The sequence below is a fragment of the Opisthocomus hoazin genome, chromosome 3 (genome assembly GCF_030867145.1).
Source record: "Opisthocomus hoazin isolate bOpiHoa1 chromosome 3, bOpiHoa1.hap1, whole genome shotgun sequence".
Lineage (NCBI taxonomy): Eukaryota > Metazoa > Chordata > Aves > Opisthocomiformes > Opisthocomidae > Opisthocomus > Opisthocomus hoazin.
Window position 1 is genome coordinate 11,435,626 of NC_134416.1, and position 22,106 is coordinate 11,457,731.

At 38.4% G+C, this 22,106-nt stretch overlaps 1 protein-coding gene across 4 annotated transcripts in view; it reads left to right on the plus strand.

Annotated features, from left to right (window-relative positions):
* ASAP1 (ArfGAP with SH3 domain, ankyrin repeat and PH domain 1) overlaps nucleotides 1–22,106 on the plus strand; it is a 195,445-nt gene that overhangs the window by 168,332 nt on the left and 5,007 nt on the right. For 3 of the 4 annotated variants that reach the window (XM_075415544.1, XM_075415546.1, XM_075415547.1), the window contains 6 exons: nucleotides 1,242–1,470; nucleotides 10,143–10,304; nucleotides 13,210–13,276; nucleotides 15,431–15,486; nucleotides 17,686–18,188; nucleotides 21,945–22,067. In XM_075415544.1, the coding sequence (XP_075271659.1) occupies nucleotides 1,242–1,470; nucleotides 10,143–10,304; nucleotides 13,210–13,276; nucleotides 15,431–15,486; nucleotides 17,686–18,188; nucleotides 21,945–22,067 (1,140 nt within the window). The remainder of the gene's footprint in view (nucleotides 1–1,241; nucleotides 1,471–10,142; nucleotides 10,305–13,209; nucleotides 13,277–15,430; nucleotides 15,487–17,685; nucleotides 18,189–21,944; nucleotides 22,068–22,106) is intronic. The other variant, XM_075415548.1, reaches the window with a different exon arrangement.

A 22,106-nucleotide genomic window follows, 5' to 3' on the forward strand; every position in this document is an offset into this window, starting at 1 on the left:
GCCAAAGTGGTTTTTGAATACCCTTTGTCAATCTAGTTATTATGGACTTGAGTTTCAGAAGTTTTGCTTTGACAAGACATACAATATAATATAAAGCAGTAGATGTAGATTACTTTGTCATTTATCCCCTTCTGAATTCTAGTCTGTTCATTTTTTGCTGGAGGAAACCCAAAGCTTACATACTTTTTTTTTTTTTCCATAAATTAATTTAAAACTTAGTTGTTGAATCAATTAGCTCTATTTTTCAAAAGCTGTGCTTTGCACTTTATTCTTGATTAAAAAAAGAAGAAACAGAAAGAAAAAACTTGAGGGCATAGGATAATTGCCATCCTAGAACATGTGAAAACTTAGCTTCAGTGTCCTACTTTTGCAAGTCAGTTAATTAGTCTGTGCTTGGTTTCTGTAGTAAATGGGAATACATCTCTCCTATTTTATACGGCTGCTGTAGAAAGAAATGTGGACAACTTTTCATTTTCTGTGACACTTGGGACTGAAAAATTCAGAAACCCAAATAATTTACGTGTCCTCAAGGACAGTAGAGAACAAAATGATTATCTGTGCAAGGAGCCTCAGGAGGATGACTAATGCTGTATTGGAGATAATAGCCTGCCCGAACCAGAGCTGCAGTGAAACAGATCGTGCTTCATATGCAGCTATTAATATACAGCAGTCCAAATTTGCTGTGTAAAATTTCTTCAAAGAGGAATTATATACGCTTAAAAGAAGAGACATATCACTGAATGTATTGCTAGTTCAGTCAACAAGTAAGTCTGATGTGTCAGAAGTGGTTATTTTATTTTCAATATGCATCAATGGGGTAATATAAGTATATTATTGCATATGCATATGCAATATGATGCATATTGATGCTTGAGGATAACTGTCAGGGCTGAGGAAAGAGCTATTTGAACTGAAAATTACTCTTATATTCTGAAAACCTTACTAGGCTTTTATTAGTAAATTATTTAGTATAGTATTATTGTGTATCTACTGCTTTAAGAATAAATCTAACTTTGTGTACATGATGATTTGTTGATGCTATAATCTTTATTTTTCAGTTAGAGCAGAGGATCATGCAGGTTGGATTCCTGAGAAAAGGGGGAATGTGGGCTTATTTGTCCAATAAAGAAAGAAATTATGCTCATGTTTACTAGAATATCTTCTGTTATATTCTTTGCAACTATATTAACTATATTGAGTATTTAGACACCTCTATAATACATTTGTTTTTCTATTCACAGCCTAGTCCTATAAAAAAAGAAAGATCTCCAAGGCCCCAAAGTTTTTGTCACTCTTCGAGCATTTCTCCCCAAGACAAACTGACTCATCCTGCATTTAGCACTCCTAGAGACAAGCAAAGACTCTCTTATGGAGCTTTTACCAATCAGATCTTTGCTTCTGCAAGCACAGATTCACCCACCTCTCCAACTGCAGACGCTCCTCCTCTTCCACCCAGAAATGCCGGCAAAGGTAAGTCTGTCTTCAAATTAGGCTTGTAAGCAGTAGTTTTTCCACAGCTGTCCTTCCTTTGGCCAGGTGCATTACAATGTTTCAAGATGTAGTGTATTTTTCGTATTACATTGATGCAGTAATATGGTACAATGCATGTTCAAAACTTAAAAAAAAAAAAAGAGGGACAGGACGCTTTGTAGTGGACTCATTTATAAAAGTGTACATGAATAAGTGAAAAAATAAAATAATACTTTGCTAAATAAAAGTTGGTTCATTTTATGTAGAAATTCTGTTCCTATTTTGGAGAAACATTTTTAAGCGTCTGCAGTCACAAAAATACAGGTGCTGTAGAAAAAGGCTGATGGTGCGCAGTGGTACACGATAGTGTGCTGTGTAGTGTCTGGCAGAGAGGGCAAAGAAACAAAGCTTGGAGGAGAGGAGGTGCAAGAAGATTCCTCTCCTTGCAGTCAGGCACTGTGGAAAAATACCAGAATGACCTGTGAAGTCCTGAGCAGGTTGGTATTAAAGTTCCTTCCCTCTCAGGGCATCAATACTCTCCTCTTCCATTTTGGGGAGTGCCAGCGGGGTGTAAAGAACTGCAGAGAAGACACCAGGCCTATTGCCAGATAGCTAACGAGTCACACACTGAAGATCTAAACTAAACATCACCCATTCTTCCCTGAGTAAAACCACCATTTTGCTGTTGTGGAATTATCCATAAGGAGGGTTTGTGCTGCAGTTCAATCAGTTTTGCAACCTACATTAGGTTGTAATGAATCAGATGCTTTTTCTTCTGAGTAACAGTAGTGACACTCTTGGTAGTGCTTGAAAGGGAAGAGAATGAGACTTAATCTTGCAGCGGTAGTGGGTGGTGGTTCTTTGACCTAGATAGTTATAAACTTCAAGTTTAGAGGACATATTTATGCAACAAAACCTGTTACTTCATGATAATTTGTGCAAATCTACTTTTTAGAGGAAACTCTAGTTGTGATGAAGGCTACAGTATAGTTTAAGGCTTCAGCAGTTATGCTGAAGGATGCTCCATTTTGTTAGCACTGCTGTAACTTCATATTTGATTTCCTCAACTGATAATTAACTTTGTTTTCAAGAATAATGAAGAACAGCTCTCACTAAAATGTGAAAGAGTAAAAGGGACAGAACAGTCTGCTGGCGTCAGCTATCTGCTTTGATACGCAGTTCAGATGCTGTGCTCAAGAGCTGCTGTTCCACCATCAGTCTATGTCATGTGCTGGCAACTTCTGAATGAAATTTTTTTGAACAGGTTTGTTTTCCATGAAGAGGCAAAGCAACTTTGCCAGGATATGCATCTTCACAGTCTGAGTTTCTTTATATCATTTTCACTGGGGAGTCATTTGTACTCCTTGTGACTTTATTATGTTGACCTTCCTGTTGGTATTACACATTCCTAACTTCTCCTCCCCTCTCCCCCACCTTGTTTGCATGCTCTGTCTATCAGGCTGCTACTGACTGTCCATTGTCAGACACAGTACCCTGGCTTAGAAGTTCCTTCAGTCTGACCTAGGAGAAGTTTGGGCTTTTTTGTCATAAAGTTTCAGGACTTCAAGCCTAATCATGAATCCGCTTTCCTTAGGAAGGTTAAGGAGCTCCTGTCTTGTATCTGTCTGTACACTGCTTGGTACGTTGTCAGCTTTCAGTGGATTATAATGAACATTATTTCTTTGTCATGAAATAGTGTAGCTTTCATGCAGACTTACTCAGAAATTTGTATTTTTCTCCAGGAAGGGGAATATTTATGTGCATATTTCATTCTAAGTAAGTATTCAAGTTTCAGAAATGTTAGACATTTTCCTAGGTGTTTGTGCAAGCTTTCCCAGATGAGTGAATCAACACAACACCAAAGCTGCTTGGAAAGAAATGACACATTGAATTCTTTTGTGTTTTCATGTCAAGGATGACACAAAAGGAATCCTTATCTGTATTGCAACAAAATAATATGAAATTATCCAAAAAAAAGAGAATCGTTGCCTTCTAATGATAACAGTTATATTAACTGCATCAGCAGGGTGGAAAATGCCAGATTCACAGTGTAAGTCTGAGAGGCTGAATGGAACCGCTGTTACCTTAAAGTCACTCGGCTTCTTTGCTTCAAACGTGCCACAGTTTTACAGTCTGTGAGCGATGCTGGTTTGTTGGTTGATTTCTATTCAATAATATTATAAATTATTTAATCAGTTTTAGAATCATCTCTTAAATACAGGTTGGTGCTGTCTATGTTTACAGGCCTTAAAGGCACAGGGGAACAAAGTGGCAAATGCATGGAATATTCATTGGTCTGGAAGAGTCGCGCTAGAAGCATCATTGCAGATGCACTTATGCTTTATTGTAAACTGTGCTACACCTTGCTGTCTTCTCCTGCTGTCGCTCCCAAACAGATTGTTTAAAAGAAAAAGTAGAGTCTCTTCAGTTCTGTAAGACACCAGTGACACATCTTAGTTTTGAAACAGTCTGAGATACTTTTTTTTTGTTAGCAAAGTTCATTTTAATAGCTACCTATTTAAGATTATATGAAAACATAGTATTAAATTTCACTCTAAGTTCCCTAAATTGCAGGAGTAAGAAGAGCTTTGAATCTGTAATCAAGTTTAAGCTTACCTTCTGTCCCCAAATGTAATCTGATTTTCATCCCTGCTCTGCAGTGAGGCCCCAGCGGATACCATGGGACCCTGCTAGAGCATGGAGATAGTCTGTAGGGAGGGAATGGCTGGTGGAATCTGTCTTTGAGAAGGAGGCAGAGGGTTTTGAATATTTATGTTTTTTTATCCTTTGGGACATACAGATAAAACTCTTTTCCAAAACATGTTGTATATTTAAGCAAAAACACCTCCCTTTAGCCCTCTGTAAGCTGGCTTCATTCACCAGTGAAGCTCCTTGGTAGCAAGATTCCGTGGTGTTTGCTGGATGGAACAGTGGACTGGAAGCCATCAAGTCTGAACTTTGTGTTGGGGAGAGAAAGTAAGTTTAAAGCAATTTACCTAATGCACACCACTCTTGCCCATGGTTTTCAGTGGATATGGTGTCTAAAAATTAGTTTGATTCATCATTAAAATTACACACGTAGAATTGTTGGAGGACCTGTATATGTGGATTTTTTTAAGTTTCTCCATACGTCATTACGAAGTAAGGCAAGATTTTCCTGTTCGATAACTTCTCAAAATATTTTAAAAAATGCTGTAACATTAGTGTATTCTAAGTGTATTCTACTCTATACCAGTTCATTTGTGGATACATGTTACTTTCTGCTATCTCTGCTACAGATTTAGTTAATCCTAATAGAATGGAAAGTACAGAACAAGTACAGTAGCTGCAGAAGTCAGCCACTCTGTGCATTTTCCAGTAGTTTATCTAAGCTTATTCAGCTTCAACTTCCTTGTGTTGTCAGGCAAGTCTTTATAACATTCTGAAAATCATCTTTTTCATTATTCTTTCCAGCTTACACCTGCACTATGGCCTCAGACATCTAACAGGTGTCCTGCCTGTTTTTATTACAAAAAGCTTTTTTAAAAAAATACCGGCATTTCAGTAGTTGCATGACTCAGCACAGTAGCTAAATAAACTTTTGCACAACCTCAATTGCAAATCCAGTGTGAGGGCAGTGTTGCTAACAAGTTTTGTAGAAGTGTGAGGCAGTCTGAGACAGGTTTCCTTAGTTTTAGCAGAAAGGTAATTGGTTGTTAATGGTTCTGCCTGTTTCTCTCATATGGGACAAACATGGAGGTTAGGGGTCAGTTTTATGTAATGAAGTGAAGTTTGGATCTTCAATACAAGTTTGCATGCTTTACACTCTTTCACAGCTCTGATGTTAGGGACGTAAGCCCAGAAGGCACTTCCTTTGTGGTTCAGGCCACTGCAGGCACCGTGTCGTATCATCTGCTTCTTCACGTGATCAGACTCAATTTCTAAACAATTAGCTTGTTTGCACTTACTGGTAACTTCTAGAAGTTGTCTGGCTGCATTGCTCGTGGGATTAGAAATCTTCTCAAGTCCAGTAAATTATTGTGTTCATGTACCAGCATTGTTGTTTGGCTTTGGTGTTATGGGGGTTTTTTTGTCCTTGGTGTCTGTATCGAGGCACTACCTAAAGAGCAATCATACAGGTCTCCATTTTTTGTTTTGTTAGACTGAACAAATCACGTATCTTTCACCTTTTCTGACAGAAGAACATTGGCACTCTCCTGTCATCCAAGCTGTCCTTTCATCGTACGAGCCCTGCTCTGACCTTTGCTGTTTAAATCAGCTTTCTTGAATATAACTGACTGGAACTGTGGGAACAGCATTAAAACCTTGCTGTTTCTGCTGGAAATACTATATCAAAACAACCTTTCATCCTGTTTATTTTTTCATGGTTGCATCATACTATGGCATAGCGGGCGTTACACAGGTAGCCTCGACTACCATTTTCAAGCAGAGTCCCTAATTTAAAGTACGGCTGCTTTCTTAGTCTAGGATTTTAATGCTGTATACACTGTTGTATTTAATGTCATTTCTGTTAACTCAGTCTTGGAAGTCATCCAGTTTCTTCTGTTTATTTTGAATGCTTTCAGAATTCTATGGCTGTCTTGCATACACTTAAAGACTTACTTTTTTTCAATATTCTTACAAATGTGTTGTACATTTTGGTTAAATAATACTAGTTTTCCCTCTCAAACTCTGTATCTTTTCAGTACCAGAACAGGAAGGGAAGGCTGACAACTGTTGATTTCATGTGGTTTTTTGTATTTCTGCATCAACCTAAAAAACAACATTCTTCAATATAAATTTTGGCTTCTTTTTAAACAGGATTTCTTGTAGCATTAATTATAGAATATACTTCAGATGCCAATGTTGAATCAATGTATATTCTTAGCTTTGTTGTTCACAATGATTGTGATCATTTTTTCTTTAATTATAGTCTTATTTTCAGTACTGAAGATATATGATCCAAACTAAGACAAACTGAAAAAGACTTTTAGTAATATCTCTGCAAAAATGTCACTTATAAGAGCATTAAAAATAAGTATAACCACACTTGTTAATGAAAATGCTATTTTTAATATAAACTTACTTTCCTTTGCAGTACCTGTTCTGCCATTAACTGGAATACTGGTTCTTCCATATCTCTCATTAAGGGGTAAAAAACAAATAAAATATGAGGTTTTTATACTGTAAACCCACCATTTCTTGAGTGGATGGTAACAGCTTTGCATGGTTTCACAAGTACACAAGTTGATACTATACTAACTGCACAAAAGCTGAAGGGCAATGCACTATGAATTGCAGACCTTTTCCAGTTATTTACCTTAGTACAGGAAATTTGCAGTTTGGTTTATTTGCACATGACTCTTGTAATAAGATAAAGTGAGAGAAGATGACAGCAGCTTTACTGAAAGCAACTGCTCCCCAGCCAGCTGAAGACAAGAGAGCCCAAAGGAAGTAAAATTAAAAAATAAAATTCTAGGTCAAGATTTTTTTTTTTTTCACTTGTGTGAGGAAAATTATGTACATGAAATGTGAACTTGGCAGCTGTGTGAGAAATCGTCATTAAGTTGACTATGAGAAGAAATGGTTGGCTTACTTGCTGCCTGGTTAGAGTCATGAAAAGTCTTTGCTCCAGAAAAAGAACTGCTCGGATCATTACTTAGAAATACCTGGCTAGTGCTGCATAGTCAAAAATATCACGTGAGAATTTTTTTGAGATTTTGTGTATATATGTATGTAATACAAAGTATTTTATAATAATTTTACTGCACTTCATACATCATTGGATCTTTATATTATTCCGCCAGTTGTTTCCGTAAACTGATTTACATTCCAGAACGTTTCCCACACTTGCCCTATTCAAAGCGTGATGTGACTTTATACCTTTTTCTGAAAAGATGTTTTGAAGTTTTCCTTTGTTTTCTGTTTATGTGAAAGTAAGTTATTTTGTATTCCAGCCATCTGATCATTAGTGTATCATTTATTCCTTCCATGAAATTAATATAGGAACAAATGCTAGGAGTCTGAAAAGTTGCACTGTTTTTAATACCTCAACACCTTTTCCCTGGAACTGTTATATGCCACGAGAACTCTTGACAGCTATGAAGTGATAATGTTTTCCAACTCTTCTGTGATGTCTGGAGATATACCACTAGTCTGAAATGTAAAAAATATGTCCATACAACCACACTTAAAGAGTTTTTAATCCTACTAGATTTTATTTTTGTAGAGGAGGATTTCTTCATTTTATTGGCAATAAAAAGTGGCAATTTTACTTCCCATCAGAAGTTTTATTTTTGCAGTAAGTGCTCACTACTATGTCAGTGCATTTCCTCCCCTTTTTTTTCCTTCACGCCGAGTTGGAACTGTTTGTGGCCGGGCTGGGGACGCCGTTATCTACGGCACGGCTCAGTGCAGCATGAACAGCAGCACGGCAGACGGTGGTAGGACAGACCCTCGGCCGTGCTGGCCGTGCCCGCTCGCAGACGTTTTGGAAGCCTGTAACTCCCTTTCAGTGTGTGAGGACAAGGGAAAAATACTACACTGACAGACTGTGTATGTTTTCTGCGGGCTTTAAAAATAACATTACTGTTAACACTGGATATTGAGTTCCCCGTCGCCACGCCTAGGTGTACTCTGAGTTACTTATGGTTTATAGAACAACCTTTGATTCACATTTATATAAGCGAACTAAAGAATTTATAACTTGCAGAAGTCTAAGGGATTGTCAGTCAAAACTTAGCATGAGAAAAGTTTATTCTTTTTGCTGGCAGAAGCTTTTCAATGCGTGGTTTAAATCAGCTCGCTTTCTTAAGCTCATGCAAGAAATTAAAATGAGAAAGGATGAAAATTGGAGAACAATCTTGTTTAATTTGCACTAGCATTTGACTATTTGTCAGTTGATGGTTTTGCGAACTTGGAAGTAAATTGAGAGGAACAATCACAAAATATATAATTTGATTTACAAGAGTAAGCAATTAACGGAAAGCCAGGCCAAAAACACCTGCTGGGGTTGTGGTTGAGAGATTCTCCTGAGCAGTGAAAGGCCTTCCAGGCTTGAATCTGGAAGAGAATAGATTGAATTATGAACTCATTATGGGCAGTTTTATTAATCTCTTCTGTGGGGTTAAGAAGAAAGAGGGAGGTCACTTGCTGAACATATCTGGCAAATGTACACATGCTTAGACGATAACTGAAGTTACTTTTTTCAATGTTTAATACTTCACCTAAGGAATTTCAGCAAAGACTATTCTTCTCTGATTTTTATACTTCTATGATGTGTAGTAATTTGGGAAGGAGTGCACACTTTGGTAATCTTTATTTCTCCTACAGAGATTGGTAAAGAGGCAGCTCTGGTTCTGTGTGCAAGTGAGGGTATGTGCTGATTAACAAAATGAAGATTTTTGTCTCAGATACTGTTCAAACAAGTTTTCAAAAATAGGCAAGTTGCTTCTGTAGTTCTACAAAAATATGTGATGATAGACTTGAAATTTCAGGCATCAATAAACTTTGATTTTAAAAGTTGTATTTTTTTGCATTTATCCAGAGCCTATGGTGGCAAAGCTCTCTTGCATGCAAAATTAACTGCAAGATCATGACTGCAGTGAAGTAGTATTTGTTGGTTAGATTGAAAACAGAACAAACCCAACAAAAAAACCCCAAACCCCAACAACAAAACCCTAAAGCTATTCTAACCTAGTGTAGAACTAATTTAGGTAAGTGCTACAAGTAGTTTCTTTTGGCGGTCGTGGCAGCTGACCTGAGCAATTGTCCCCTCGCTGCATGTTTGCACCCTGCACCACCTGCTTCCTTGAACCTCGTATTAAAGACATTTTTGAAGGTGAATGGTGAAGTTGAGTGGGGAAAACTCCTGTCTTCCCTCTGAGTTATTTTGTCTTTTAATCTGTATCTGTTCCCGTATCCTGTAAAACATGCATTGCGTTGAATAATACTTGTGCCAACGCTGATGCAGGGGGAAATAAAGGGTTTAAGTGGAGGTGTGACTGTGTAAGCTCGTATAAGCAATGCTACCATTAAAAATCTAATTCAGCCTCAGAAAGGGCTTTTCTGATTTTTATTTTATATCCACTGCATACGATTTACATCACTCTAAAAATGCATATTCTGGTCTATTTAAGACACAGAAGAGGGAAAATAACTACAGAAGAACTTTTTAAGGTTACAATTCTGTTTTCGAAATGCAAGAAAAATTTGTAGATAGATTTCTATTCCCCTCCTCCCCCCCCCCCCCAAGTTTATTAACAGATATGGGATGGTCTAGAGGGGAAAAAAAGCCCCCACATAATAGAACATCTAGAAAGCTATATCGTTCTGCTATAAGTTCATAGTAATTTTAATCCCACATGCTAAATATTACTTAATTTTAAGATTTCATGCTTGCTTTTTTTTTTTTTAAACAATGCCTAAAATCTGAAATCCTGGAGTGATTAATCCTGTATTTTTTAAATGTAACTACACATGTCATTCTATTGTCAAGTTGCTTATATTCCCGCAGCTACGATGGTTAAAAATGTGGTGAACGTGTCGTTTAATCTAAACGGTGTTTTGGCATGGCTTGTCTTTTTATTTTAGTCTCTTGCTGCACTTCGCTGTGGGTCTGACTGTGAATTTTTCAGTGCTGCTTTGATGTTTATGCCCATGTATTTGTAAGAAGATTGTTTGTTATTTTGCAGGCCCACCTTCAACCCTCCCTCTAAGCACTCAAACCTCTAGTGGCAGCTCCACTCTTTCCAAGAAGAGACCACCTCCCCCACCCCCAGGACACAAACGAACCCTCTCTGACCCACCAAGCCCACTACCTCATGGACCCCAGAATAAGGGCCCAATTCCTTGGGGTGAGTTTCGAAACGCAGAACAAAAGGGCAGGGGAAAAACCTTTATGATGGATGATACATGATCTCTGGTTTCTTTTACCTGGTGCTTGCTTTCTAATGATTGCAGCTTGATGTAACGTCAGCTCAGATAAATCAACAGTTCTGTCTTCTGTCACTCTAGCTTCCAGGCTTCTGTGTCTGAGTCTCACTTGAGAAAACTGAAAATATTCCACGCTCCCCTGGGGCCCAGTTCAGTCTCCTGTGCTGCCTCCCCCTCTCCACCCTAGCTGCCCAGGCTGCCCTCACCCTGGCCCCTCATCTGCTGCATCCGCTCTGCATCTCCCTCCCCACCCCTGCTCCTGCTCCGACCAGCTCGGTGATCTAGGCGGGTCTTGGTTTGGGGCAGACAGACCTCGAGGAACCTCTGCGGTTCTCCTGATTGCCCCAAGGGCTTGTTTCCCTGGGCTCTGTGCCAGATCTCTCCCGTAACGCGTTTGCACCAAGCTGGTGAGGATGTGTTGTCTTCATGTCTGATGTCTGCGGATTTTGTGATATTGTCTGTACGGATACAAAGACTGGTGGGCTTGCGTCCTGCTACCTGCAGAAGTTATAGAGAAACAGCATTTTTTTTTTTTTTTAAACAGGATACTTTTCTGACAGTTTCTTAAAAGCTTCTATTTTCCAGACTACACAAATGCTTGCTTTTTTCGATAAACATTGCTCTATGCAGTCAGCTTCTCCTGGTAGCTATAAATCTCAAACCCGTGTAATTTTCTATAATTTTAGTTTTGGTGGCAGGACTTCCATAAATCAATAAACTTTGGAGCTGGAATCCAATGCTTACATTGGGAGGTTATCCATACAAAACTTACATCTTAGGAGTAGCCTCTCTCAGTTCTAATACAGACAAAATTACTAGCCTATAAAAACCTGTAAGCCAAAAATCACCATTTTTTTCAGCAAATTCAGTTAAATGTAGTAAATCCTGGAGTACTCATGTAGAATATGTGATTTAATCTAGGACTTAATATGAAGAGAATTACAGAGTCTGATGAAAAGCAAAGTCTTTTTCTCAAGGAATACAAATAATGGCAATCTTTTCAGTTCTCCACTTTTAAGATATCTGGGCTGTGGAAAAAATGTTTCCTATGTTCTGGAATCCAACAGCCCTGCCCTATTTCTGAGGGAGTAAATGCATTTTCAAGAGCTTGGACATGACAAATTTTTAAAAGCCCAAATATTTATGTCCAAAGCAGCACGTAAACTACAATATACTGGAATACTATATAGTGTAACACTATTAGAATGAAAAGTGTGGTAGGAACAGTTGTAAAGCTAGTGCCAACTTTTCTCTAAAAGTACTGGACAACAGATGAAGGAAAAGGAGAATCTGGGAAAGGTGCAGGTGTGGAGCTGAAGAACCTTGCAGCAGTAGAATAACTTTTCAGAGCAGGGCCAGAGGAGATCATTGCTTGTTCTGTCTCTTTTCTGCTCCACAGTGCAGACTACACGTCAGTGGATGGAAGAGGGGCCTCTTCCCCCCTTTTTCTTAGCTGAGATCTGTACAAAAACTTATTTCAAAGTCCATTTGGATTTTTAGCAAATAGGAAGTTTTGTGTTTATAAAGGAAGATGTTTCTTATATCTGCCTCTGTGGTTGTGGTTTAAGAATGTTGTTGGATGCTCACTGCTTTCCCTTTCACAAGCTTTTTTTCTGTGTTGCTGTATTTCTTGTTATGTTGAATTTCAGCATTTGTTCTCTAATCTGTGCATTAATTGAAGTTTCAAGCAGAGTAATCCTTAGCTTATGTCTAAGCAAATTAAGTTACCATTCAAAGATATTCTAAAAATGTCCTTTAGATTATTTTGGATTTCCATAGCAACCATGAGATATTTTTCCTTCCTTTGTCTGTAGGATCTACATGTGAAGGGACTGCTGTTTGACTTGCTTTTCTTTTTCTTTTTTTTTTTTTTCTTTTTACTTTTAAATATAAACATATTTCTAGCTAGGCTCAGCATGAGCCTTTTCTGCTGTTTTGTTTAGACTTGAGGGCACTAAGAATGGTATCTAGGCAGATCTGCCATTCTTTTGCATGGGAAGTATTTTGTGTTCTTGGATCATTAAACGTCACTTTACATCTGTTTCAGTGACAGAATTTACTAATGGCTGTTGAAGTTGGTTCTAAGATTGTTTAGACATGCTGTAATAGAAGAAGGAAGGGGGAATGATAAAGGCACTAAAACGAAGTAGTTTGTATAAATGTACCTTGGGCATGGTGACGGCTGATGAAAGAGAAGCCTTCTGCTGAAGGAGCTCCAAAGCACTTGGGTTTGGATTTCACTGCTTTTGACAGAATTGAGTATACCCACGTTCAGTTCTTTACCAACGGTTAACGTTCAGGTTACGGTAACATCCTGACTTAGTCATTAAATCAGCTAAGGCTATTCTTCACGTAGGATAAAACACCAATCCTTAGAAATTTGATGTTTTGTGACTAAAATCAAATTCATGGTGGTTTTAAAAAGACGTGCCTCGTAACACAAAATGTAAACATCTGCGATAATTGATTTGATGCTGGCCTGCAGTATCTCCTTCTGTTCAGAGAACATTGAAACACTATTCAAAACAAAAGCCCTACAGCAGTAACTCAGCAATGTCATTCAATCTTTCCTTGCCAGCAGATGTGAGCTACCAGTGGGTTGTTTTAATTTGTGTTGTATGAAAGGTCAAGTTGGATTATTATGGTCCCTGCTGCTTTTTCAGTTAAGAAATCATTACTAAAGAATGATCTTTAAAATCTTTAGACGTGTTGTATAGAAGATACTTGGAAGGATGGGTACTTTGCTTTAAGTTGCACCCTCTGCTGATTATATTTCAGGTACCCTAATGATAATTTTTTTTTTAATTTATGTTTTTTTCACCTCAGGTAATGATTTGGGCCCACCTTCAACTAAGGCTGCAAACAAGTTTGAGGGGATGTCTCAGCAGTCAAGGTAAAATTTGTGTATGTGAAGGCAAAGGTGAAAAATTATCTAAACATCCAATGTGTAAATTAGAAAAAAATTGCCTTTCATATGAAATAAAATCCTAGCTCTGTTTCTTTGCTGGTTTTCTGCATGCCTTACTACCATATGAATACTTTGGCTTCATCAAGCCTCCCACGCTGTGTTCGTAGCTGTCCGTGCACAATTCATCCTTTGAGCGGGATGGACAGAACAACTTGTACCAGCAGCCATCTACCGCTCCTACAGAAGTGCTCTCTGGGCTGGGGAATGTTGCCTCGGACCTGCAGTCTGGCAGGACAAAAGTTTTATTTTCATGTCTCTGGGCATTTCATTTTATCTGCTTCAGTGTGAGGTCTCATGCCTGTAGCTGCCGAAGAGTCGCTCTGGGTACAGGCTGGCATCGAAGATAGCTCAGTAAGAGAGAGAATCCATCTCAGTCTTCCAGATTAACTGGTTTCCAGTCTGTCAAGCTGATATGCTGACACGCAGTCTGTAATAACACAAACTGCGTTTAGCTCGTGGTTCATCAGGTCAGTACATTACAGGTGCCTTTTCCAGTCGCTGGAGTAGTAAGGATAGCCATACATTCCTGTCACTTTGTTACTCCTTTATCTGTGTTGTGATTCCAAAAGGTTCAAAGCATGGTAATTCTAATAAACGTGTGCCTTGGGCAATGCGGTGGAGACCTTGCATGACCAGGAGTGTGCGTGATCGGGCCATGACTGGAGATGGATGTGCGACATCAAACAAATCACAGTAGGAGATGTGTAGGTAGAGTTTCTGGACGCTCCTCAGGCTGTGATCTGCCTTGTCAGGATAGGCAGTGGACGCAGCGGTGGTAGCACAGCTGGCTTGCCCTGTTTGCTGAATCCGTTCAGGTGATGTTCTACAGCACAAAGAGCTGGTGCCATGCTTGATACTTGTAAAAAAAGGGCAAAAGTGTGGTACTTGTGCTTGATGGCAGTAGATAAAGGCCCAGGTAATTATTGGATCAAGATTGACCTTGACTGTTCTTTCAGTTTTGTGTCATCATATATTTTGACTATTTAAAAACAAAAATAGGAAATTAAGATAAAATTGTTTCATCATACTCATTTTGAAATGTTAGCTTCAGAGGCAATTAATACCAGAGTCAAGGCTGCTGATGCAGAAGACTCTGCTCTGTTGAACACACTCTGACAACTTCCTCCCTAGTTTTTCCTTTTCCTTGTTTTTTGAGTAATTATTTTGAGGTGATGCAGATTTTTATTTGATTATTTATTGTTTGATTTTTATGTCTTAAATCAAGTGGCTTTCTTTTTTTCTTCCACAGTCCTTTTCTATAAAAGTGACTCAGGTGTGGTTTTGGTGGAAGAAATTTGGTGGTTTCTTGTTGAAACTTGTAATATGTTTTGCCCTCACATGCCATATTTGCAAATTTGTGTCAGTTTGATGTTGATTCTGAAAAAAATTGCCAACAACAGAAAGCATAGATGGAAAGTTTTGGCAGTATGCAACTCTCTCAGATTTTTACACTGTAATTAAATTGCTTGCAACTGTCCTGCTTGTTTTGTTGCTTATCACTGCGAGTAGCTAACAGAGGTGTAATGTAGGTTGACAGAGTAAAGCATGTTGTTTTCCCACAATCAGCAGTGTGTTTCCTGGGAGCAGCAGAGGCTTTGTCTCCCAATGCAGCTGCAGTTTGTGTCCAAGACAATATCATACTCCTGCAGTAGGCTGCAAGGCATGGGCTCAGTCCTGGAAGACTTCAAACCCCTGACATAAAGGACAGATTATGTTTTGAATGCTTCAGTGTGATTATTGCAAAGTTCAGGATCTGCCCACTGAGCTGGTCTTTCAGCTTCACCTATTTTCAGAGTACGATTTTGCACATACCATAGTTCATAGAATATATCTGCCCTGTAGCATCAGAGCTGTGTGGGGTTTGTATGTCTCTTTCTCTGAAAAAAGCAGTTCATTCTTAACAGGGCTTTGGGTTTCGGGATTGATCCACAGACAAGATGGTTATACAAAAGAAGCAAAATAATTGTGTATATATATTTTTTTTTTAAGTTAAGGATGTGGAAGGGGGGAAATGGGGAAGGAAGAATATGTTTTATAACAGTTGTAAGCACTAATAATTCACATCTGTTGATTTGGCAGTGGGACTGCAAAAACTGCACTTGGCCCTAGAGTTCTTCCCAAACTACCTCAGAAAGGTAAGAGTTCTCTTTGTGGGTATTCACATAATGATATCTTTTAAATGTGTATGAAAGTAGATACTTGTTTTAAATATATGGATCTTTTCAGCAAAAATTTTATTTCTAAAATGCCACAAACCATGAAACTCCAGCAAAACTGAAAGGATTTTGGATGATCGGGAAGGTTTTTATTAAACTGAAAAAATAGGTAGACCTATGGAACATAAGGAGGGAAGAAGAAAAAATCATGAACTAATTGAAACTGGAAGAGAACACAGGAGGTCAGCTGGTCCCATCCCCCACTCAGAGCAGGGCTAACTTTCTGACATCAGAGCAGGTTGCTCAGGACCATGTCTAGTCGTGTTTTGAGTATCTCCGTGGATAATTTATCCGGGCTCCCGTTTCTTTGACCATACTCATTGCTAAACTCTTTTTTCTTCTTAATATCCATAAATCAAATTTCGTGATACCCTTGAAGTCAGTTGTGTCTGTCGCCGTGTGTTGGCGATCAGGGTTGTTGTCCTGATAAATACCTTGAAAAGAATCAGGTCCTGTTACATGCTCACTGATATACTGGTGACGAACTTGCTGAAACCATCACCCCAGTGGACACCTTATGGGCCTTTCTTTTTAGAAATGTTTTTTTCTACTCTCTCTTTAAGCTCATTGGGCAGGTTTTATAGTTTTTTGAGTTCTTGCATCAGTTGACTACAAGTTGAAAGTAGACCTACCTTGTAGCTCTGTCTAATGCAGAATCCATCACAAATACATTGGCCGCGGGAGTGGGTGATCGCTATAGAGCCTGATGGTCAGGAAATTGTGCTTGTCCCAACTTCGGAAGCTCGATGACTGAAACTGAGACTGCAAATCATTTTAAAAGAAAATGCAAATCTGAAATTTCAACTTTATATAAATTATGATTATTATGACATGGTATCATCTTTTTGAAAGAGACACCGATGACACGATAGGGTACCAAGGTTAAAATTTAAGATGGGTGCAATCAAAGCACTTTGATAAGGGATACTGTCAGTTTCTCCTCTCATTTACGTAAGCCTCAAACCGATGTGGCTGATCAGTACATCTGCATTTGGTACTAGATAAGGCCAGGAGGCAAAGCCGCAGACAGGTATCAACACAGACGTTTTTGAAAATGAGGCATCTGATAGTAGCTAAACGAATTCTTTTATGGAAATTGTGCAAAATTTTCTTTTTTTTGTATAAATAACCGTAAATATAGCATGGAAGTGTTATTGCAGTAGGTGATATCCAAAGCAAGTGTCGTTGCTTTCCTAGTAAAATGTCAGGCCACCTTTTTGGCTGGTATTATATGATACCAAAGCAGAATACAATAGCAAATTACTTCTTCTAGTCAAAATGCGTTGCTTTCATCATGGGTCATAATTTTTTCTCTGCTGTCCCCCTTCATCTGTTTTAATATAGGGTTGTTTGGTTTAGGGGTTTGTGGGTTTTTTTATTGTGTTGTTATGTTTTGTTTTTAAGGTAAATTTCAGTCAAGATTTCTTAGGCAACTTAGCTCTAGAATCAATACATGACACTGAGAAAAAAGTATTTGAAAAGCTATTTTCAATTTACTTCCATCAAATCTGCAAAATACACATTTTAAAACTTCTCATCTTTACTAAATCATATTTACAATAATTCAGTTTTTATTAGTTTTAGTTTGAATGTCTGTAATACAGTTCATTATGTACACTGTGTAGACGTAGGTGCTCACTTGCTCTCTTCTTTAAGATGTCGCAGCTACTAAGCCAGAATTGTGGGTTTTTTGTATGGACCTCAACTGTATATATGAATAACTGGGATTAAAGAGAATTTTCATTGCAGTAATGTCAATGGGTTAATAGGCTGTTTTGCAAAATACGTCTTTTCTTATATTTAATATTTTTTGGTTTAGGTCCAAAAAGTGATCACTATATTTCATTTTAAGTAGTTAATCTATAGATTGACACCTAGTGGCTGCTGGATTATACACTCGTGGCCTCCAGGAGGAGCAATGAAATGAGACCTCAGTGAAAGAGGGTTACATAAAGTTGTGTTATCTTGCACTTGTCATAGGCTAGGGGGACATCTGGGCAGTTATTGGGGCTCAGTGAACATGCAGTCATTTACACAATTACAGTTTTGATATGTGCTTAACTTATTTAATATTAAAATGAAATTGTGAAAAACCATTGTTATGCTTTTTTGTTTTAGTGGCACTAAGAAAAATAGAAACCAGTCATCATCTTTCAATAGATAAATCCCATCAGCACACGGAAATCTTTCAGAAGCCCTCACTGTCCATCGATATACCACAGAAACCACAACCTGGAGACTTGCCCCCAAAGCCTCTGCCTCTGGAATTAACTCAGAAACCTCAAGTGGGAGATTTACCCCCAAAACCTGGAGAACTACCCCCAAAGCCTCAGCTAGGAGACTTACCACCAAAACCACAGCTTGGAGACTTGCCTCCAAAGCCGCAAATGAAGGACCTTCCTCCAAAGCCTCAGCTAGGAGAGCTGTTGGCTAAAACTCAAGGTGGAGAAGCATCACCGAAGCTGCAGCCCTCAGAGGCAAATCAAAAATCTCACTCCTTGGATCTTTCTCTAAACGTACAATCTAGAGACACCGTCCAAAGGCAAGCATCTGAAGAGTCTAATGACATAACACATACCCTGCCAGAAACCCCCGTGCCACTTCCCAGGAAAATAAATATGGTAGGTATTATTCCAGCTAGTTGAGAGCATCCATGGAAGGCTTTGAAGTTACTGTAGCACTATCTGTGCAAGAAAAAAACCCACCACCCTTGAGCTATGAACACTAAGTAACATAACGTTATGGGCTGGGAATGGGGTGCTCTTTTTGTGCAAATGCTGGGGGTTTACAAGGCCTCTTGCATGCTGGAACAAATCCTAGTAATGTAAAACGATATCCTTGGGAGCATGATGGTGTATTTAGGTTTATTAGGGAACCTGGCCATTTTTATCTGTGCCAGTCATAATTCGGAATTAATTGGTGATGTTCTCTGCTGCCTTTGCTCACTGCTTTGTATTCCTTAGATTACTAGAATATTTATATATTTGCTTTTCGTGAGCTTTAAGAAGGGTTGTTAGCACCTATTGTCAGTAGATGAAAAAAAATTAAAGTAAGGACAACTGTGACAAACTAGTAAATGTGCCTGTTTTGAGTATTTAATGTCAGTGCTTTTAAGTGGTTAACAGAGGTTCAGATACATTGCTGAAGTGGCAGAATTGACATTGCTGGACGGTGTGTGATAGCAGAGCCGGAACTATAACTCAATTCCAAGTCTCCTGTTCAACCCCCATTTCATCGTGCTGTTCATCTTGCTAACCAGTGCAGTCTCCATCCAGCAGAGGATTCTTCATGCATATGTATAGTGAAATCTTTTTACGAAACTCCAGAGCTCTCTTAAGACTTTCATCATTAAGAATACATCAAAAAGGAGAGGTTTTGCATGTCAAATTGGCTATGCAAAGCACTTATGTAAAAGGAAATAAGACTTCCGTTCCTGTAGTGAAAGCAGAGGGTGAGTTTCTCCCTTTTTGGGCTTGTCTGAGGAAGAACACCCTTTCTCTGGAGCTGTCACTCAGCTTGGTTTCTGTCATGGACTTACTTGCAAACTCCTGTCTGAACCGAGAATGACAGGGCTGTTGCTTGGGCTTCCTCAGTGTTCTGGAGAGTAAATAAAATAGTATGTGGACCTGAGCAAAAGGTGGCTGCAACTACGATTTGTTTACTTGCATGCTTTTAAATATAAGCAGGCAAATTATGCTGGACATTCTCAGCTGTTTCTCACTTTATTAAAGAAAGAGAGCAAATAGTGGATTAGTTGTTTTGTTTTTTTTAAGCTCATAACTTACTTTATACAAAAAAATTCTGAGGAAAATTCCGTGTTCTCCAAATTCAGCCATTTTCACATGTGCAGTAAATAGTTTCACTGCTTTGAAGTGATGAAAATTATGATGAATCTGTGCTAATTAGTTCCCAGTTTTCTGCACACCATTGCATGCACATGTGTATCTCTTCTTGTTCACTGCGGTCTTTTTTGCTCAAGTAACGATGTGCAAGAATTCCTCTTAAATGTATCTTGCCTCCATTTTCATCCTGTGGCTCTGTCCTCGCCGACAAACGGGTGCAATGCTACATCGCAGTGCAGCAGTAAGACCCGTAACGGCAGCCACTAGTACTTGTGGCTACTTCACTCGTGGGTTTGACTATTAAGCCACTAAATAGAGAAGCGCTTTTTTTTTTTTATTGGATGTTTTAGAAAATCGGTTGTTTAGAATTATTAGGTAAAAAATACCAAAGTTGTTAATATATAAGGACTTGAAAGGATATTTTTAGGGAAATGAAACTTGCTCTGAGTGCTTCTAAAATCACACTGAGCACTTGATTGTTCTTCTCTGTGTGTGTGTTTTCTATAACGGAGACAAAATACTTTTTTTTTTTTTAAAAAAAAAAGTGTTGAATGTAAGTAAGAGCATGGAGGGATTATTAATGACCACAGCAGCTGATTATTATTCAGTCTTAAGCATAAAAGTCTCTTCTTAATAAGTACAAATATTGGCTACAAGGAGTTGGGGGGAGACTAGTATTTGTTTCATTGTCGCAGATTACATGTCCTGTTATTGTTTCTGTTACTTTACACACCAGTGCCCCAAACCGTGTTCTGGAAAATAGATACTCTCTTCAGAGCCTTCCTTTTTTAAACCTTCCCAAGATTAAATACACCTTGAGCTTGAATTCTCCTTTTTACTGCTCTCCTAAGTGGAAGGAATAGAATATTAAAATGTCATTTGTGATACTAATCAGAAGGAACCAGGAGCAATCGCTGTCATTTTTCATGTGTTCGTACAAGATGAGTTGCATACAGTTCTCTGAGTTTAGAGGAATTTAACTTTCTTTAGTCTCTTTATTGAATGAGACGACTTTTACGTAGCAGAAGTAGTTGCTTCCCTTCATCACTGGAGGATTGATTGGAAGCACTCTTAGTCTGTAAAGGTTCTCTGGCGTTGAAAGCTGGGCCTGGCCCCAAATACCCATTAATATTGAATTCCAGTCCCTAGTGATAGCGGAGATTTTTGTTCAGATTATATGAATTTGTTTAAAAATGAGAGAAAGTGTTCTTTGAAGTAACTTCTTGTTGCAGCAAGCTCTTGCTGTAAAAAAACCCCCCTTTGATCTCATATGAACTTCAGGTATTTCTGTTTGTTTGTCTTGAGTATGGGGGTTTTTACTCTAATGTTACTGTGTTACCTGCTTTGTCCCTTGGATCCCGCTGTCATTGGTATTTTTCTGTACCATCATTTGAGTGTGAGTGCTCTTTGCTGTGTGTCTGTTCTGCTGTTGATTGGCAGGGAATTTTTTTTTGCCAAAACGTGGAGGTATTTCAAGTGGGTGGGTAATAGCAAAGAGAAGGGTCCCTAGGAGATGTCCTCTGTGAAGTTACTTTTGGCTCAAATTTGCCTAAACCTGCTGACTTTTCCTTCGTAGCCCTTCTGCTTCTCATCTCCTTCTGCTGCTCTTGTTTTTTTGCATTCTTGTTATCTGACTACTTCTGTTCAAAGAAGGAACTGTAGTTTTTGAAGAACTGTGGGTATGAAAATACGAGAATATAAAGTAGCAGGACTGTTTTGCTGTGAATATTGCTTCCTTACTATATTTGGAAATATTTTAAAGCATTTTCCCTGCCGTGAGAAACATATGTTTGGGGAGGAGTCCACGGCTCAGGCTTTTTCATCTGAATTAGCAGTATGCAGCGAAGTATGACCTAGAAAATACTTGGACTCAGAATGGTAGAGCTGTGAGAGTATCTATTGTGAATTATCATCACAAAATAGTACTGCCATCTGAAATTTAAGATTCTTTAGGTAAGAAATTGCTAACAATCTGGATGAAAAATCACTCAAAAAATAATTTCCAGTCCTATAAGCAGATCTGAAATCAAAGGATACGGTATTTTTGCACTACATCCAAAACTGTAGGGAATAGTGGGATTTCAGTGCAGCATTTTCCTCAGCCCTTACCTCTCTCCTAACATTCAGAGGAGACTGGGTTTCATTTGCTGTTCATGGTGGTTTTTTTAATGAAGTGTGTATTAAAGGAGAAGGGGAGTGTTTGTGGACTGGAACGATGTAAAGACTTTATTTAAACTTTCTTTACCAGAGGAAGCATAGGTTACTTAAGCCATGCACTGCACGTTAAAGTCTCTTGGGAGTTCTGAATCTTAAGAAAAAGAAAACCTATACCTGTGTAGGTAAATTTTTTTTTTTTTAAATAGTCTTGTTGAAGCAGAGTTTTTTGATTTTTTTATTTCCCCGATTGCAAGGAAAGCAATTTGGTAGTCTTCACCTTCTTGTAAAATAAAGCATAACTGCAAGGCAACATTCATATCATATATGTGTTTTTGCTGTTCCTCATGTCCTTCATCTAAACCTTCATTCTATTTTTAGGGGAAAAACAAAGTTAGGCGAGTGAAGACCATTTATGACTGTCAGGCAGATAATGATGATGAGCTCACATTTGTTGAAGGAGAAGTAATTATTGTAACTGGTGAAGAGGACCAAGAGTGGTGGGTATGTATCTTTTCCTTCTATAGTTCCACATAACTTACT